The sequence below is a fragment of the Caretta caretta genome, chromosome 6 (assembly GCF_965140235.1).
Source record: "Caretta caretta isolate rCarCar2 chromosome 6, rCarCar1.hap1, whole genome shotgun sequence".
Classification (NCBI taxonomy): Eukaryota; Metazoa; Chordata; order Testudines; family Cheloniidae; genus Caretta; species Caretta caretta.
The window spans coordinates 118776126-118794263 of record NC_134211.1 but is presented as its reverse complement, the minus strand read 5'-3'; the positions used below and the strand labels follow the sequence as shown (position 1 = coordinate 118794263).

At 37.1% G+C, this 18138-nt stretch overlaps 1 protein-coding gene across 9 annotated transcripts in view; it reads left to right on the top strand.

Moving 5' to 3' along the window:
- The window catches only part of SLC38A6 (solute carrier family 38 member 6), a 53602-nt gene that overhangs the window by 28979 nt on the left and 6485 nt on the right, over positions 1 to 18138 (top strand). For 2 of the 9 annotated variants that reach the window (XM_048852786.2, XM_048852788.2), the window contains exons 6-15: positions 148 to 226; positions 5051 to 5133; positions 5604 to 5662; positions 8956 to 9021; positions 9285 to 9338; positions 10214 to 10293; positions 11323 to 11423; positions 16300 to 16424; positions 17329 to 17473; positions 17617 to 17711. In XM_048852786.2, the coding sequence (XP_048708743.1) occupies positions 148 to 226; positions 5051 to 5133; positions 5604 to 5662; positions 8956 to 9021; positions 9285 to 9338; positions 10214 to 10293; positions 11323 to 11423; positions 16300 to 16424; positions 17329 to 17473; positions 17617 to 17711 (887 nt within the window). Of the gene's footprint in view, positions 1 to 147; positions 227 to 5050; positions 5134 to 5603; positions 5663 to 8955; positions 9022 to 9284; positions 9339 to 10213; positions 10294 to 11322; positions 11424 to 12714; positions 12741 to 16299; positions 16425 to 17328; positions 17474 to 17616; positions 17712 to 18138 lie in introns of those variants that run through there. The other 7 variants (XR_007357078.2, XM_048852787.2, XM_048852794.2 and 4 more) reach the window with 7 other exon arrangements.

Here is an 18138-nt window from a genome sequence, read left to right as displayed (position 1 = left end):
AAAAAGCATTAATTTTGACTATGGTGCCACTGAGTCCAATAACTAGCTGGGATGTTACGTTCCAACCACTTTGGTCAAGCCATGCTAATTGTAATTACCAGAGATGCTAGTATTCCAGTACTAAATCTGTTTCATTTCTATTCACAGCTATGTCATCTTATCTTTTAATTGTTAAATCTGAACTGCCTGGTGCAATTGCAGGATTCATAAGTGGAAATGACAGCGGGTAAGAGAAAAATGTTTCAAACATTATATAATGGAAGAAAGCAAGTCCTGTAGAAGCAGTTCAGCTCTGTTTCAAAGTATGGATACCAACATTTCCCTTTGATTTCACATGCTAAAAAAATTAGTGATTTACAGGAGTTCCTGGAACACAGAATACTGTTGGCATGTTTGAGTTCTTCATCCACATACGAAAATAGAGCCTGATTCTCTTCCCTCATAAATTTCACATTGCTTTAACTCCATAGATTTTAGTCAAGTTATTCCCAACTAGGAAATTAAGCCTGTAATTTCTGAGCTTGATTTTGCAGCCTTTGAAGTCAAAACTCCATCCAAAAAAAATCTTTTTCTATATTAGGGAGCAAGAATCTTGTGAGAACTGAGCTTGAAAGGAGAAGGCAGAAAAAACCAAAACGTTTAAACTGCTGTCATGTTATCACTTTGCATATTGTTAAACCGCAATACAAAACCCAGCAGGCATTCAAATTTAAATATTTGTTGTCTTGCTTCAGTAATTGGACTTGTCTTGAGAAACATGCCAAGTTTTCAAACATGGTTTATAATTCCCCAACTTGGCTTCCATTAAAGAACTTATGCTTTGGAAGTACAACTATATAGTTGTATATAGCAGGCAATGTACTTTAGATCTGAATCAGATCCATCACAAGAAAACTGGCTCTCCTAAGAAAAACGTTCCAGCTTCAGCATTCGAATATCTTATTTTGGTTGTTACAGTGCTGTCACCATTCATGTCAATATGTTTTAGGTTGTGTTATGGCTGTTTTGCAAACTCTTATTTTTGGAGATTTTTTCACTCCGTTATAACATTTTTCTCTGGGCTGAAGCTCAGTATACAAACTCTAACAGAGAGACACTGTGTATGCCAGTGATACAGACACAGTACATAAATGTTGTAATGCTTACTTAAAAAAAAAATTATTTTTGCTTTATTTACATCTTTCAGTTTGATACTTTTATGTTAGTTATAATTAAAAACTGTCACTTAGGGAAAAAGCAGTCTGTGATAGTCTTAATTTTTTTCAAAATAATAGAGGTCTTTAACCTATTAAAGCTCTGTATAAATGGTAGTGTTTTGTGTTTGCTTTTAATTTGGAAAATATTGCCATAAGCTTGAAAAAAAGATGTAATTGTTGTCTTTAACATTGTAACTAATGTCATCTTCCACCTTCAACCTGATATTTTAAGCTCTCTGAGCACTGTGACATTAAGCATATTGAATTGATTGGGTAAGTATTGTGGAAAAAATTCTTTATTTTTGCTGTCTGATATTTTTACTTTTAAATAATGGTTGTGTTCCTGCAGAGTTGATTCCAACAAAAATTTGTAATAAGGTTCGTAGTAACTTTTAATTATCGTGTCATAATTATTGACATTCATATAACAGTAGACTCTAGAGGCCCCAATCAGGAATGTGGTCCCATTCCGCTAGGCACTTTACAAGCATATATAGTGACACAGTCCCTGTCTGAAGACCTTACAGTCTAGAAGAAAGAGTTGTATTTCTTAATGTGCCAAAATTTCTGTCTGATACAGACTCCACCAACCTTTGTTGGTTGTCGTGTAAATAATTCATATGCTCAAAATGAGAAGGCTACCAGAATATGTATCTTACCTGAAACAACTGAGGGTTCCTTTGGTCTGATCCATTTCCATTTGAAGTCAATGGGAATCTTTCCACTGACTTCTGTGGGCAAGATCGAATTCCCATAATCTGTTCCATCTAAAAAGCGTATTTTGAAATTACTGATTAAGCCACAATCAAAGTGCATACACTGAACTATGATTTTTTAACTTGTTTTTTTTCTGCATGTCCAAAGCCTGTTTGCTTCATCTATAACTTTTAACTTTTGTTTAAAAAAAAAAAAAAACTTCACACAGCAGCCTGAATTGTCATGTTGGAGCAGAACCTTTAATATTTTTATTTTCTTTGGTCCATTTGTTGAAACCTGAATGTATACCTCTTTGGTAGTTAATTTGTAAAATTGTAGGAAATAATCAAGCACCCAAAATATGTAATTGAATATCAAACCTAAAGGTAGTCTTTAAATATGCAAGGGACATCAATATTGGGTGGTTGATTTAACTAATTATAGTAGGAAATTTGTTTCCAGATGTGTTTACATGACAGTTTTGTTTCTGTTAAGTCAATATGGCATCTGATATGCTTTCATTTTGGTGCATGGTTTGTCTTGTACTTCAGTTAGTTTAGCAAATTCACACACTTGAAACATCACTATCTGTGAAAAATTAGTTTTATATGCATGTATAGGATCTAAATATGTATGTGTGAAATGTATTTAGAGTATGTGTATGCATGTAAATTTTTCTGTTGAGGAAGTTAAGCACATGTGTAAGTGTTTCCAGGCTTAGGACCATAGTTTGCAGTGTGCCTTAATGCCTATTTTGTATATTTTTATAAAAAGTACAGTATACACACTTGTTAATTGTAAATAGAAATGTTTCAATCATTCTGAATAACAAGAACTCCATATATTTTTTGATGATGACATGAACGTAGTTTAAAACACAGACTGCGTCAAAATGTTGTAATTTGTGAGCTCTCTGTTAACATTTAATGACCCTGTCAGGAGGATATGATTGATGCAATTAAGTTGTCTTGCCTGTGTGTTGCATAACTGATATGGACTGAGAGTAAGAACCTAATTTAGAACATATGATGGTCTTGTCCTATTCTATTTGGGAATGAAATTAAATCAATTTATAAATGTCTGTTTTTAGTTAAAATATGGAAAAAAGAGAACATCTGCTTGCCAAAACATTTGCAGTACAGCTAAAAACTTATACTTCATATTTCATACTTGGAACATTTTTATCATAGAGGAGTAAAGTTACAGCTCAAACCAGTTTTATAGGAAATCTAAAAACTTTCATTTTGAGAGAAAATGTTTTTATACTATAATACTTTATGGAAAAACTTGGGGGGTGGTTTGATCGCTGATGTTTCATTGTTAATTTTTAATAAAAAATAACTTCCATATTTCAAACTAAAACACTTTAAGAATCTTTTTGTAATACTTTCTTTTTTCTGATTTGTATTTCATATGTTGTAGTGGTATTTTATATGGTTTCTTATTTGTTTTTTCAAGAACACATTTTCCAAACATAATAGTATTGATTAGTATATGCTAACCAAAAAAGTTTTGTCCTCCTAACTCATCAGTGGTTAAAAGTACTATAATCTATTGATTGTTTAGCTGTTGGTTTAGACAGTCATGTGGCTTAAAACAAATGCCGCACATATACTGCAGCTAAGGTACTTCAGCTTACCACTCACTTAGCGCAGCATTTATGGTCCATTTACTTAACCCCCTCTATTAATTTTAAAGCTCGTCAGCCACCCTGTGGGAAACAAATTATGACAAACTGTGAATTAAAATGACATGTAAATATATTGGGGGCACACTTTCAGGGAATGACCTCAATAAACTACTATATAAATACAACATTTTAAAGCAAATATGAGGGACAAATTGTAAACAGTGAGAAAACTGGCCCTATATTTAGCCAAGATGGCTGCTGCTATTACTGCTGGAGCTCTGCTGTTGTCTAGGCTGTGTGGTGTTAACTGACACTGCTCCTAAGGGCTGCAAATAGCAAAGTTTCATTAGAAAGTACCTGAAGCTGTAGCACATCTAGGCAACAATACATTAAAAAAAAAAAGTCTGTTTCTACAGAAATTTTCAATACATAGCAAAATGGTCACTTGACTTGGAAGTGTGACCTCCAGTTGGCAACAATGCTATAAGCTTGTTGGCTCTGGGCTTTTTTATCCCACTATACATAACTTTTTTTAAAAACAGGACCGGTAGTTGTCCATATAAGTGACAGTACTTTTTCTATGAAACTCAGGTCATCTGCTTTTTTTTAAATGATGTCTTGCGGGCACTGCCTGTGTATGAAGTGCTAACCATATCCTGGACTACCAAAACTCTGAGGCCAAAGGCCAAGGTGTTCATAGGTAATAAACATGAAGGCTGATGTGCAAGGTATTTATCAGTCAAGGATATGGTGGTTATTACCAGGTTAGCAGGGAGCACCCTCTGTTACTGTTTTTAATAAAAGCAGCAAAAAGTCCTGGAGCACCTTATAGACTAACAGACGTATTGGAGCATAAGACTTCAGGTTCTTTGGAGAAGGGACTCTTTGGGCAGAAGGGAGAAGTAGGGTCTTTAAAAAATCATTATAATTATTTATTTTTTTTAATGAAGTATGCTTGTTTGTAAGTTAGCTGTCCGTGTTGGGAATCTTGGAGGTGGAGATGAGCCAAGGTCATGTGGGAGAAACAGGATAGGGAAAAGAGTGGGAAGCTGAGGTGGCCACTTTTGTTTTGGTCCTATGGATGTGTGGTTCTAGTCAATCAAATTGCAGCTGGTATATTGTACAGATGTTGATTTAACCATGGTCCTGGAAATCCCAGTGCTGGGATCCACTACTTTGTCTGAGCTCAGGGTTTTGCATACTGCATGGTTATTAAGAAGTAATCATAGCTGTGTAAATCAGGCCTCTTCCACCAATGTCAATGCAAGTATTTGGCTACCAGAAAACTGTCAACAGTGTTGGTCATTCCTGTATTCTGACCGTTGGAGAACTCAATTTCAATACAGCCATATATGTGAGCTTAAAATACAAATCCTTATAGTGAGCATGATGATCTAGCCATACTGAATTAAAAAAACATATTTTTATCCTAAGGATTATTTGTCCAAGATAAGTGTTTACTAAGGTAATATATGTATATTTTAGGGCCTTTGAACTTTGTGCAATTTATAATTAAGTTTTTCAATAGGTCATGGTATCTTGACGGCAGAGTGCTGTTACTGATTACTTCAGTCTGCATTGTTTTTCCTCTTGCACTTCTTCCAAAAATTGGTAAGTAATTTAAGGAAAGAAGATAGTATTATTCTATTTTAGTAGCAATTACAACTGAGGACTTAAAAACCTTAATGGGTTATTTATTTATTTTAGCTGGCAGGGGGTTGGTAATGGTAGGGACTATTTAAGTTATTGTAGCATGTTCTGCCTTCCAGGCCTGCCTAGTTAACCTATTACTTGGGTTGCAATAGTATTTTGTACGCCATACTAAAATAAAATCTTTACAGCAGAACATTAAAGAGCTGCATTTACTTACAGCATGCCATTAGTGGTAAGCCCGTTCTAATTCTGCCCTACAAAACTACATAAATGATCTGTGACAGGCAGTTGGAATGTTGTTATTCTGAGTCTTAAGCCCCAGATACCAAGCACTGTAATAGAAAACATGCCTAAAATGTAAAGCTTTAGCTGTACATTAGGATCAATTTTCTTATAAATTGCCTTTTATTTTTACTGTTATTTTACAGGCTTTCTTGGCTATACAAGTAGTTTATCATTTTTCTTTATGGTGTACTTTGCTCTTGTGGTAAGTTAAAAATCAGTGCTCAGCTTATCTAGCTAACATTTTTCTTATTGTTTAAATGCTTTTATAAGTCTTTCCTTTTTTTTTTCTTTTTTTAAAGTTCTCTGTAAAACTAAGAGTTTTCTCTGTGTCCCGGCATACACTTTTTTGGACAGGATAAGTGTGTTTTGCTGAAGAGAGATGAAAATATGTATGAACTTTAAAACATGTGAAAAGATTTAGAATAATTATATTTTGGTCTGGTAAATGTAACAATATTTTTGTTTTGCTGACATGGCAGTGAAAACTGGCATGTACGCTTCATTTTCCTACTTGTGGAATGGAATTCTGTTTTCTTAGCTTCTAACTATTACTGTAACTAGCACAGGAAGAAAATGTCATATTACAAGTAAATTAAATTTACATGTAGAATGAAGCGAGACAGTTCAAAGTGAAACTGCTCAAAAAGAATCCAAGAGAACTAGAACTTAGGCAAGTTCCATTAATACATCAAACACCTTCTTTGCAACTGAAAGGAAAACTTCTTTCCTCTGAGCCATTTGGGGGATTTTTGACCCTGATATTCCCCAATTGTGGGCTCTGTAAAGGAAACAGAACCAAATATTGGAGCTGAGATCTGTTATGCAGCCCTAGGAAGAGAATTGTGCCTTAGAATTGCATTGCTTTTTACTGAAGAGAATATACAGTTGCTAATACATAAATGTAATATTTAGTAGGATCAAGAAGGTATGTAAACAAGAGTCCTATTTAGAAGCATGGCAAAATGCCCCCTGCTTTACTCTGGCTTGCATTGACTTGCACAGCAGACTTATGGTATAAAAGGATAAACATTGTGGAAAATGAGTCGAAAGAACGTGCCATCCAGGAGAGCAAGGCAGCCCATTAGGAACTGAACCGTGTGATAAAACCAAACTTCAAAGCTGACCAAAACATCTCCTTAGGGGATCTGTCAAGAAGTGAATTGCTCTTATGGGGAGGTTGGGAGGTAATCTTCTTCAGCTTGGTATTATGGAGCAACAATAGCCTCTCCGTAATTAACAAGGCTGAAAATGAGTTTACATTATTAGCTCAGTGTTTGACCTCCCCTCTAAAATATGTTTTAAAAAAGTTACCACCCTCAAGAATTATTGTTTAGATCTGGGGCTGAGGTAGGTGCAGTGAGTTTTAAAATGCATTCTGTGGTCCTTTTACATTTAAAAGGAAATGTGTGCAGTTTTCAGAAATAAGACATTACGATGAATGAACAGATCTGAAAAAAAATTTGGTTTAAAGAAATGTATGCATAGAACCATAAGAGATTAACATAAACTATAAGCAAGATTCACATGTGGATACTGCAGAGGTAGAAAGCATTTTGGTTCCAGGCCCAGAACTTGTGTGTGTGGCTAGGAAACCCTATGTATTTCAGGGATGCGGAGGGTACTATATTTCTTATGAAGCTGTAAAAATTGCACATTTCTGCCTTAGTTCGTAAATGACAACTTAGGAACTACAAAGAACAGTAAGTGAGGCCATATGCCATTATGTATTTTTAAAGAAAAATAATACTGTTAGGCAAAAATGTAAGGTGATGGTTTTTTGTTGTTTTTTTAAAAACTGCTACTCTGAAAATCTGGAAGCTGTATGAAATACAATTTAGTTTTCATAGTTAACTGCTTTGAAGCAGGTGATATGTACTATTGAAATACATGTTGTAGTTTGCACAGTATTAATTTCTGTCATGACAGATGTACTTCAATTTGTTGCAGAAGAAATCTGCACCAGTCATTGGAAGTAATGCCCTTATTTTACTTATACAATAATTCTGTACAGTCAGCTTCATGCACATACTGTCTCCTTCAGCTTTTGCGTGTGAGCACAAATTTAATATGCCCTGCTGCAGGGATAGGCACCATATATCGCTCATGTCTTATTTAAGCAACATGGTCTAGTGCAGTGGTTCCCAAACTGTGCAGCACTCCACCCTAGGGGGCCATGGAGGAAAGTTCAGGGTGGCGTGGAGTGGGGCCCAGCAGGCTAGCCCCCATGGTAGAGGGGGGCAAAGAGGGAGCGGCACCCAGCTCTGCCTCCGTGCCTGCCTTCAGCCCCAGCTCCTCTGCTGAGCCAACTGTGCTGTAATGGAGGGGCACGGACAGATTCCATTACTGGTAAGGCAGGGACACAACAGGAAAAGTTTAGGCACCACTGGTCTAGTATATAGGGTATTGAACTGGGTTCTATTCCTAGATCTCTTTCCTGCTGTGTTACCTCAAGCAAGTCTCATCTCCTCTCTCTACTTCAGTGCCCTCATTTGCAATGGAAATAATTAAACTTACCTGCATTTGCAAAGTGCTTTGAGTTTAGCTGATGAAAAATATTTTAAAAGCTTCTAAGCTGCATAATTTAAGACCTATGTTATTGCTGCAGAAGGGTTTTTTTCTGTCTGTGTTGCAAGGTTGCATGAATAGCATGCCATGTACCCACTATTCCCTCTGGCCACACTTTTGCTGGGGATACTGCATGAGAGTGGGGAGCTTCTAGTCATTGCTTTCTTGAGAATGCCACGTTTGTACATGTACCTCAAGAACAGTTCGTGTAGGGTCGAAAGCTTCTCTCTCTCTTTCTCAGCAATAGAAGTTTGTCCAATAAAAGATATTACTTCATCAATCTTGTCTCTCTAGCATGTTTGTACAGGTAGAGTTTCAGAGATAAAAGGACAGATCTCTTCCATTTTATCCCTGTCATGAATCTGACCCCTTATTATTTCAAGTTTAAAGCCTGGAGCAAGTGATATAAAGAATTTCTAACACCTAAAAATAGGTAACTAGAATGGGAAATGTGGACAGAGCCATAAATACAGTGACAGGAAGAATGTAACTATAATTATAAATCGACTCATGAGAGGGAAAGTGTCATATTTTTTTTCCTTAATTTCCTTCTAATTTTCGTCCCCACCCCATGGACCTGTCGAAACCATCAGTGTGAGTAAAACTCCCTATAGATTTCTGGGAAATATTAGGGTTTTGGTTTGGGGAGTTTTCTTTTCCTGCTTTTGCCATTTAATTACAACCACGTTTCTGCCCTTGCAATGTTAGACCTCCTTTAATATCTAATTAACTGGCTGGGTGGAATGATGTTGACAGCATTTTCTCTCAAATCTTTTTGATCTTCCTTGCCCAGCTCTCCAATAGACAAGCAGGTTGTTTGTAAGTGCCTTGTATTACTGTGTTTATCAATATACTCATGTTCTAATTATTTATATAATACCCCAGCTTTCAGGCAGTCTTGAAAAAATTAAATACACGCTGTCTTTACAGGTTGTAATAAAAAAATGGTCTATCCCTTGTCCACTGACATTAAACAGCTCTATAGAGATCTTACAGGTAACATATATGCTATTTTGAAGCTTTTATATCTTTTTAGTAATATAAATAATTCTTTCTCTACATCAAAACCCTCAGGTTAGTAATATTTTATAATTTAAAAAATAGTTGATAAATCCTTAGTTCCTTTTCATTCATAGAATATTGGTACTCATTAATTAGCATGATTTTATTAGCTTGAAACAATGTGATCTAATGTCTGTGGTTTGTAGTCAGTCATTTAATATGTCATTTCCCTTTTTTTGTGTATGTATCTTGCACAGATTTCATATTCTACTGAGGATTGTAAAGCAAAGCTCTTTCATTTTTCTAAGGAGGTAATGTGCTGTGTATCTTAATAACAGGTGGGGTGCGCAGAGGTTTTGTTTTTTTAATGGATATGAACCCTGCTGGCATAGGGCATAAACCAATGTTTTTTAAAGGAATAGCTGTAGGTTGGGGGTACCCACATATGCCTCTAAGTTGTTCTCCAGAGTCTCAGCCTTCATTTAAAAAAATTTTCTAGCTGTTAGTTGTGCAGAAGAAAAATCACACCCCTGACAGTTTTACTGATAAAACTTTTTGATTATAGAACAGCCTTCAGACTTCATTTGCAAAAGCATTTTTTTAGGTCTTTCAGGTTTCTGAATGCTGTAACCAATTTTTAAGAGAGACAAATACTGAATTTTTTAACTAAAAGTTCAGGGCTGGTTAAAGGAGTCAATAATTTGACACAGTAATGTTGCATGTTATAGACAGCTGTACTTATAATTTGGTAAGTTTCATACTATATAAATAACCAATTGTAGTATTTTTCCGACCCTATGTGCCAAATCCTACTTATCCTACTTATGGGAGTAGGCTCAGGAGCTAAAGTGGAAGAACCCACATGAGTAAGGTGAGTAAGATGTGGCACTTTTGGGCTTTATATATCCAAAAAGAGTCTTGTAGCCCGTACCCTCCACTGTCAGGAGGGTGTTGGCTGATATACCGGAGTTCTCAGCTGAAATGGCACAGTTGCATGAAACAATTGGGAAACCCCCATTATCTAGTATAGAGCTTATCCAGAAGCATTAGTCCAAAACCTCTCCCATTGATTTCAGGCATTGGATTGAGGCCATGAAGTAGAATCTTAGGTTCACTCAAATTAATTTACAGCTGTTTATAGTGAGAATTTTTTTCTTTGTTTCTCTCCCTCCACCCCTCCTTTTAGAGTGCTTATGCCATTCCAACCATGGCCTTCTCGTTTCTCTGCCATACCTCAGTATTGCCCATTTACTGTGAGCTCCGAAGGTAACATATGGAAAGCAAGTAATGTTGAAATATGATGATAGTGTTTTTTTAATTCAACCAAAGTTGTCAGAAAATCTGTTCCGTATTCAACTGAGTGCGGTTGAACAATGACAATTTATCCTTTATATATTAGATAGGCAAAATTTTCATCTGAGGCAGCACTAGCATTTTAGGCTATGTCTACGCTACAAACTAGGGGTGTGATTCCTCTGCTTATATGCACATAATTGTGTTTGCTTAATAAGAGCTAGCGAGTATGAATTGTAATGTAGCCGTGATGGCATGGGAACCGACAGCAGAGGCACAACTGACCTATGCCATGCCAGATATGTCCCCACTGTTTTCAGGCAGGTTTGTACTCAGCACAGCTCACCCCTGCCTCTGCTGTCCATGCTTCCACGGCTAAACTGCTGTTTATACTCACACTAGCTCTCATCAAGCTACTTGCAAATAGGTGTACACAAGCAGGGGAATCACATGCCTCGCTTATAGTGTAGACATAGCCTCTGATTATATTTGTAGCAGAGAAACTAGCAAATACGTTTTCATTGTCTACTGGGAAAAAAACAAAATCCACAGACATTTACTTGCTGATTTTTATAGCAGCCAGAGAGCCTGCATTTGGCCAAATCTGCACTGTTATGATAGTCACCACCACCATTGGTGTGGGCTCAATTGATAGGATACTGGACTAGGTTCTATTCCTGGCTCTGCCATTGACTTGATGTGTCATCTTGGGCAAGTCAGAACTGGGAGTGTGGGGGTGGGGAGTTCACCTCTGTGTGCCTCAGTTTCTATGTCTGTAAAATGGGGATAATGATACTTGTCTTCATGTGTGAAGTGATTTGAAATCTGCAAATACAGTGACCAGCAAAGTATTGGGTAATAATAAACCACAGGGGTTCATCCCTGTAAAATGTAAATTGCAAGATCATTCTAAAGATAAACTGCTATGTGTTCAACACCTCAAACCATACATTAAACCATAATAATTATTCGGGGATGGGGGGGTGTTGTTTTGCATTTTAGTCCATCAAAAAGCAGAATGCAGAATGTAACCAATACAGGAATTGGTCTGAGTTTCCTACTCTATTTTGTGTCTGCCTTGTTTGGGTACCTTACTTTTTATGGTAAGTATGTTCTTAACAATTCTTTAGAGGTCAAGATAATAGTGAAGAATGTTCTGGCTTATCATGTACTGCATAATACATGTACTGATTCAGCCTGCTCCCAAGGATTTTTTCATTTGATTTGTGTGCTAAATAATTCATTCTGTTTGCAAATATATAAAGCCTACTATAGAATGCATATGAAGGAATAAAATATTTGGGGTATTTAAAATAAGGCCTGTGTTGCACATATGAAATAATTAAGCCACTTAAGCACCAGTCCTGCAAAGGCTTACAGAGGTGCCTAGCTTTGTAAAAATTAACTTCAGTATGGTTGCTCAGCGTGTAAGTTAAGCATGTATGTAATTCTTTGCCGGATAGGGGCCGTAAACACTATACAAGTAAACCGTTCACTTAATTAATTGGGATTAGTGAAATATCTTCTAAGATCATGCCTATGTTAGAGAAGCTTGACATGCTAATTACCATTCGGTCAACCTGTAGCACAACAGGGCCTGCTGTGCCTTTCACCAAGGGCTGGGTCAGTAGCAGGATGACCCTGGGAGCACGGAGGTATAAAGGTGGATTACAGTCACCTTTGCCTCTCTCCAAAGCATTGCCAAGAGCAGCATGGACACATCACATAGGCCATGATAAGATGTAGGTTTCTTGTATGGATTTATTTGAATAGAAATCTGTTTGATTAATGAAACAAAACCAAAAGTTTAAACGAACACTCCAAAAAAGCTTTACTAAAACAGCCTCACTAATTATTTGTATCATAGATTCCTACACACAAAGTGACTTCTTAAAGATACTGCTGCTATCTGCAACAGAAAGGCAAACCAGAGGAAGCACAAACACAAAATGATACATAGAGTATGAATTACTGTGGTCATAGAGACCAAGGTGTGCATTCTGTTGAAGGTGTCTCTCTCTTTAAAGGACCCTTGCCATTTTGTTAAGGGTGAGGATGGGGAGGGTGGTAGTTATGTTTTGTTAGTGAATTTTTGTATTTAAACAGAAAATGAGGAATTACAATTATAAACTTGTCCATATAAAAATCATCCTATCTGTTCAGTAGACTCCTTCAATTCTGCTTTTCTGTAGATTTTGCATGGCAGTATGCTGCAGCAGCAGTGTAATAACTATGCAATTGATGATGGAGTTCTTGAACACTTTGAAGTGCCATTTTTTGTAGCTGGGGCTTAAATATAGGTGACTTAATAGCCATTCTGGTAGGCTTGCTTCTCCCAAATACTTAGACAGATTTCAGAACTCTTAACTACACAATGGCTTTCTTTTTTTAAAGGTCTATCATAACATTGTCAGAAGTAGGTGAGTGTCCATTTAATATAGCAGTTCAGTCTTCCTGTAACATATAGATAGAAGCTACCTGTATCAGTGTGGTATGTCAACTGTGTGATAGTGTTTGCAGTACCCTGTCATATAATGTCATGGTGCTATATCTTTCCAAGAGCAAGTTGTTCAGCTCTACATGTGTCCAGCTTTATTTTCACGATTGTACATTTTGTTCCTAGATCGTGCATGCCAAAGTTGTTTTCTCTCAAGTTTCCATCCAGCAATCTGGATCAACTGCCCTCTGCAGTATGGTAGCATTATACAAACATGAAAACAACAAGGAGGTCTGGTGGCATATTAAAGACTAACAGATTTATTTGGGCATAAGCTTTCGTGGGTAAAAAATCCACTTCTTCAGATGCATCAACAAACATGGTCACTGAAATGCATTACTGACCTGCGTGAGGATTCTTCTTTCAAATTGCTTCTCAAAATTCACTCCTCTCATGAAGTTAACATGTCAGTCAAAATAAATAAAACTCTCAGCCCAACAGTAGGGGGGGAAATGCTCTTAAGAGAACCCTTGTCTCTCTGGGTATTTTGTGTTATCTGTTTAGAATGTCTGTGGGCTCGGGACAGTCTGGCACAACACCAGTCCTGTTGACACCTACCAAATAATTACTGATCTGCAGAGGAAATTGCTTTGAGTTCTTGCAAAAAAGCACGCTGCCTCTTCAGAGCATTAACGTATTTCTCTTGTAGGCACAACAAATTCCTATTATCAATTAAATGGTGGAGACTAGCAGTCCCTACCTCAGTGCCTTTGCTATTCGTGTAGGACTGCTCCTGCCAGCTTTCTAATCTGACTTTTACTGCCTTCCTGCAAATTAGCCCCCCCCCCCCCCCTTGATTCCCCTTTGTCTGGATCTGACCGTGACCGAGCAAATAAGTTTCCTGGGCTTCCCCTCAAATGATAAAAGCGCAGCCTGATTCACCTTGCTGCCTAGCACCATGTCAGATTGGTCAATGCAACATGGGCTAGTTCCGCCACATGCTGGCTCTTTCCACATGGAAGAAAGTTGAAACAAACAGCCTACGGGAGAATGTGGGTGCTGAGTGCCACTGCAGAAGACCACTGAAGCTGATTCCAGGGTGGGGTTCCTGTTCATTTTGTTTCCAGATAAGCCCCCAGCAAAAAGGGAAAGGAAGAAAGAGCACTGAAGTCATGTCCTGGAGACCATGTTCCTGGTCCCTTATGCAGTAGACCTAATTGGAGCCTTGCTTTGCCTTGACTCCAGCCCTTAACCTTTACTTTGATTGAAATGATTGTCTCTTTTCCTTTCCTTTCAGGCCTGATGGTATAATGTACATTAATTAAATAGGGTTTTTTTGCAGAGGATACATACATTCCTGTGTGCAGGCTACTCCTTCCCTATCTTTAGCCAAAAAGGCAAATTAAATTTCATGAGTGAATCTCCCCCACCCCTGCCCCACCTATCCATCCCCTTGTCATAAACGCCATTCCTAGAAAAGTAAAAACCAACTGGAAAGCAAAAAAGAACTCCTTTGAGAACAGATGTTTCTTCTACATCCCGTTTGGAAGGATGTTGACTCTTTTTGCTGTGGATCTGTAAGTCAAGGTGACCAAGAGGCTTTGATAGGAGCAGAAGCCCATGGTAGCATAAATCTGCTATGAGTTAGAGTAGTGGATCATCTGTAGGGGAGTGATTTTTGTTAAAATCATGGCATCTTCCAAAAAAAGTCATGAATGGTCAGGATGAAAGGGCAAAAGTCGTGGAAACAAAAGTGAAAGTTGCAGTTATTGGTTTGTTTTCTAAGTAATCATCATTTCCCACTTTTAGTACCAAAAATAGGAGTTGTGCTTGTGCTATAAGAGATTTGAACATAATAGTTGCCACCCCAGATGTGACTTTTGTAAAACTAATCTCACTCTCCAAATAGTTTTAAAATTGTGGTGGAGATAAGGGAAGAACCCTCATTACTGTTGAGGGAATTAAAGTTCTTACTGAAAGTTCTCTCATCTGGTCTCTTATGTTGCTTCTACCCTGTTTTCTATTAAATTCCTGTACTTCCCAGGGTTTAACTTGCCTGCTCTCGAGTACCAGCCTTTTTCCACAATATCCAATCACTTACATGTCAAACAAACAAATCTCAATCTCATGTGTCATTAATAGAAGTTAACATGTTAAAGTCATTAATGACTTTAGCTAATCATCCTTTCCCCATAATAACTAGTCTGCAAAAATACCGAAAGAAGGCAACTATTAGACAACAGTAGCATATATACATTAGGAGGAATAACCAAGAATTTCTCTTTGAAATTAGAGGCGCTGCAGCTACTTTCCCAAATGGTGAAATTTTACCTTCCAAATCACTTTATACCATATGTGTATGGAAAGCTGAACATGTAAGGTCAATTGGTCCAGCAGAAAGAGTTTACTTCTGAGCAAATTCACCACCCAGTTTAACGAAAAAGTGTCTCCTAGTTTTCTGTTCCAGAAATAAAGAATCAGCTATATGGCACAGTGCCTTGGCTTATTGAATTCCACCCTTTTTTTCTTCTGTTCAGACAAACAATCAAGAAGACTAAAAACCTAGCAAAAATTGTTCTGATTATTTCTAACTACTGAGACCCTCATTCTTCAAACTGGAGGTGTCAGTTAGCAAGCCTATTCTCTAGGACATGCCATAGCAGGACCAAATTTTTCAAATGAGTTGTACCAGGCTTCACCTTACTGCTTGGAGCCTGAGAGGGTAAATCCTCTTGTATTCCCCATGGATTATTACTATTCTGGCATAAACCAGAAAAGATTCTGATAAGGTCTTATTTGGTCTGAATATTTTTCCTTTGGTCTTAGTTTAACAAAGTGGACCCTCTTCAAGCCCCACTCATCGCTATTTTGGATATCTTCTTTGAAGGCTACCACAAATGCCTTGGTTACAACTCATCAAGTTCAGTTATCTACAGAAGGGGCCTTGAGTTGTGCTGTCTTTACAGGATAATTTATCATCTGTCTCATCATCATCATCTCTTTTCTTTAAGCCACTCAGGGTATGCCTGCAGTGTAAGTGCAGGGTTAGTAAAACTCGAGTTAGCAGACCTTGGATTTGTTAATGAAGCACTGGAGCATCTATACTCTTTGTAATCCTGCCTTGGGCTCCATTGTCTATACTACAGTATGCAGGCTTGAGTCCAACCACCCATATCCCAGACACTAGCACAGTGTTGCCTTGCCTGTGGATTGGCCAGCTTATAGTCTACATCTGCAAAGCCTGAGTATCCCTCTCTTGTAGCCCTTTCTTCTCCATGTTTGTTTTCTCACTTGTACATAGCTTGGTTTCATGACTCAGACAATGGAAGTTTCTCTAGATTGAGTATCAAATATACATATGTTTATTGTTGGCTTCATTAGGGGCAGGAAGAAATTTGTACACGGCCTCCATTCTGCTATGGGCACAAAACAGCCTAGTAGTTGCTCCAAATGGAAACTTTGAGAATTAATATAGGTGAGATATAGTTGTTCTATTTCTGAATTCCCTTTGGTTTATGACATTCAATTTCTTGGTTTTTCAGACAAAGTGGACTCAGAATTACTTCAAGGTTACACCAGGTACCTGCCGCATGATATTGTCATCATGACTGTAAAACTAGGCATGTTATTTGCTGTGATTTTGACAGTGCCTCTAATCCATTTCCCTGTAAGTACTCCTAAAAGTTTTGATGCTGGCATAGCAGTTTCATAGTATGGTAATGCTAATTCTTTGCAGACTGCAATATTAGAGTGACATCTAGCTTTGTGTATCTTACTCATTTGTCAAGTGATTGATCAAAGACCTCATACTTGCATATGTTCCATGAAAACTCCAAAATAACAACTAACCACTAAGCTAATTTATGCTTTTTGAGACTGAGCTTAGATTTAAACTAACCGACAGCATTGTTTTTAATTTAGAGACTAAAGTATTTCTAAAGTTTATTTTGTTTCATTTTTCTTAAATTCTGTTTTCAAAAGGCTGTATGGAGAGGAAAATTGAAGTCAGCAAATAATACTCTGCTGCTAGTGATTTAACAAAAGTTTAATGTAGCTTTGTCTTCACATAGTGTAACATTTACTTAAGTTTTAAAGCAGTATTTATCACGTGGTTCTAAAATTTAGGGGACAATTCTGTCAGTTGGTAGGGGATTTATGTTCAGAACTTCATTTAGTTTTCAGGATAATGATATGCCTCTCTGGATAAACGTAACCATTAGCAAATATTAACATCAAAGTATATCCAACTACTACAATCCATATGCTCTTCATAAGGAGCTAGTTACATATATTAATGATTTGTGTGTGCACACAATTTTGCGGTAATTTAAATGTTTTGTTCTTTAAAGGTGGTAAAGTATATGTGTCATATTTTCTATGACATTTATATGTGAACGCCTTTTTTTTTTTTTTTTGGCTTTTGTTGAACTACATCAATAAATGTTTTCCTCTAAAACGGTCTTTTCCAAGTAAAACCTAAGGTATACTTTATCAAAATGGAAATAACAATAAGGCTTTTAGAATAAAGTTTTGTGCCTGCTTGAATTTTTTTTCCCCCTTTCATTATATAGGCAAGGAAGGCTGTAATGATGATATTTTTATCTCATCTTCCTACTTCGTGGATTTGCCATATCCTTGTCACTTTAGCACTCAATGCAATCATTGTTTTGCTTGCATTGTATGTGCCTGATATTAGAAATGTATTTGGATTAGTTGGTAAGTTTTTTTTGTTTGTTTTGGGTTTTTGTTGTTTTGTTTTGGGGGTTATGGGGTTTTATTCTAAAAAGATCACACAATATATCTGCTTATATCCCTGTACCAATCTTACCACATAATTTTTTTCTTATTATCTTGTAAAGGCTCTACCACATCTACGTGTTTGCTCTTTGTGTATCCTGGACTGTTTTATCTTAAACTTAGCAGGGAGGACTTTATATCACGACAGAAGCTTGGGGTATGTTATTTTTCCATGTGTTGTTTTTGTATGCAAGGATTCTAATGTTAGATAAATTTTATTATACTACAGAATATGCTTTGCCTTTTGCACTGCACCCATTTTTAGCAGCCTGAAGTCTGCAATAGTAGTGTGGAGTTTGTCTTCTGCTACGTTCTGTTTCAGTTCTCTGGTCTTATTGAAACTAGTGTAGTCTACCTCTTTCATGAACCTAAGCTGTGTAATATTGATCTGAATCCACATTTCCCCAAAATCCAGATCTGGGGCTTTAAACCAGATCCATCCGTTTTTAAACACGGTTCTGATATAGTTTGGCCTTGTCCATGTTGTCGAGCCAAACCATGTTTGTGTGGAACACTGTTTATATGCTGTTCCCTAATAAACCTTCCTTGGCACAAGCCCCCTTTTCCCCTAACATTTCCCACGG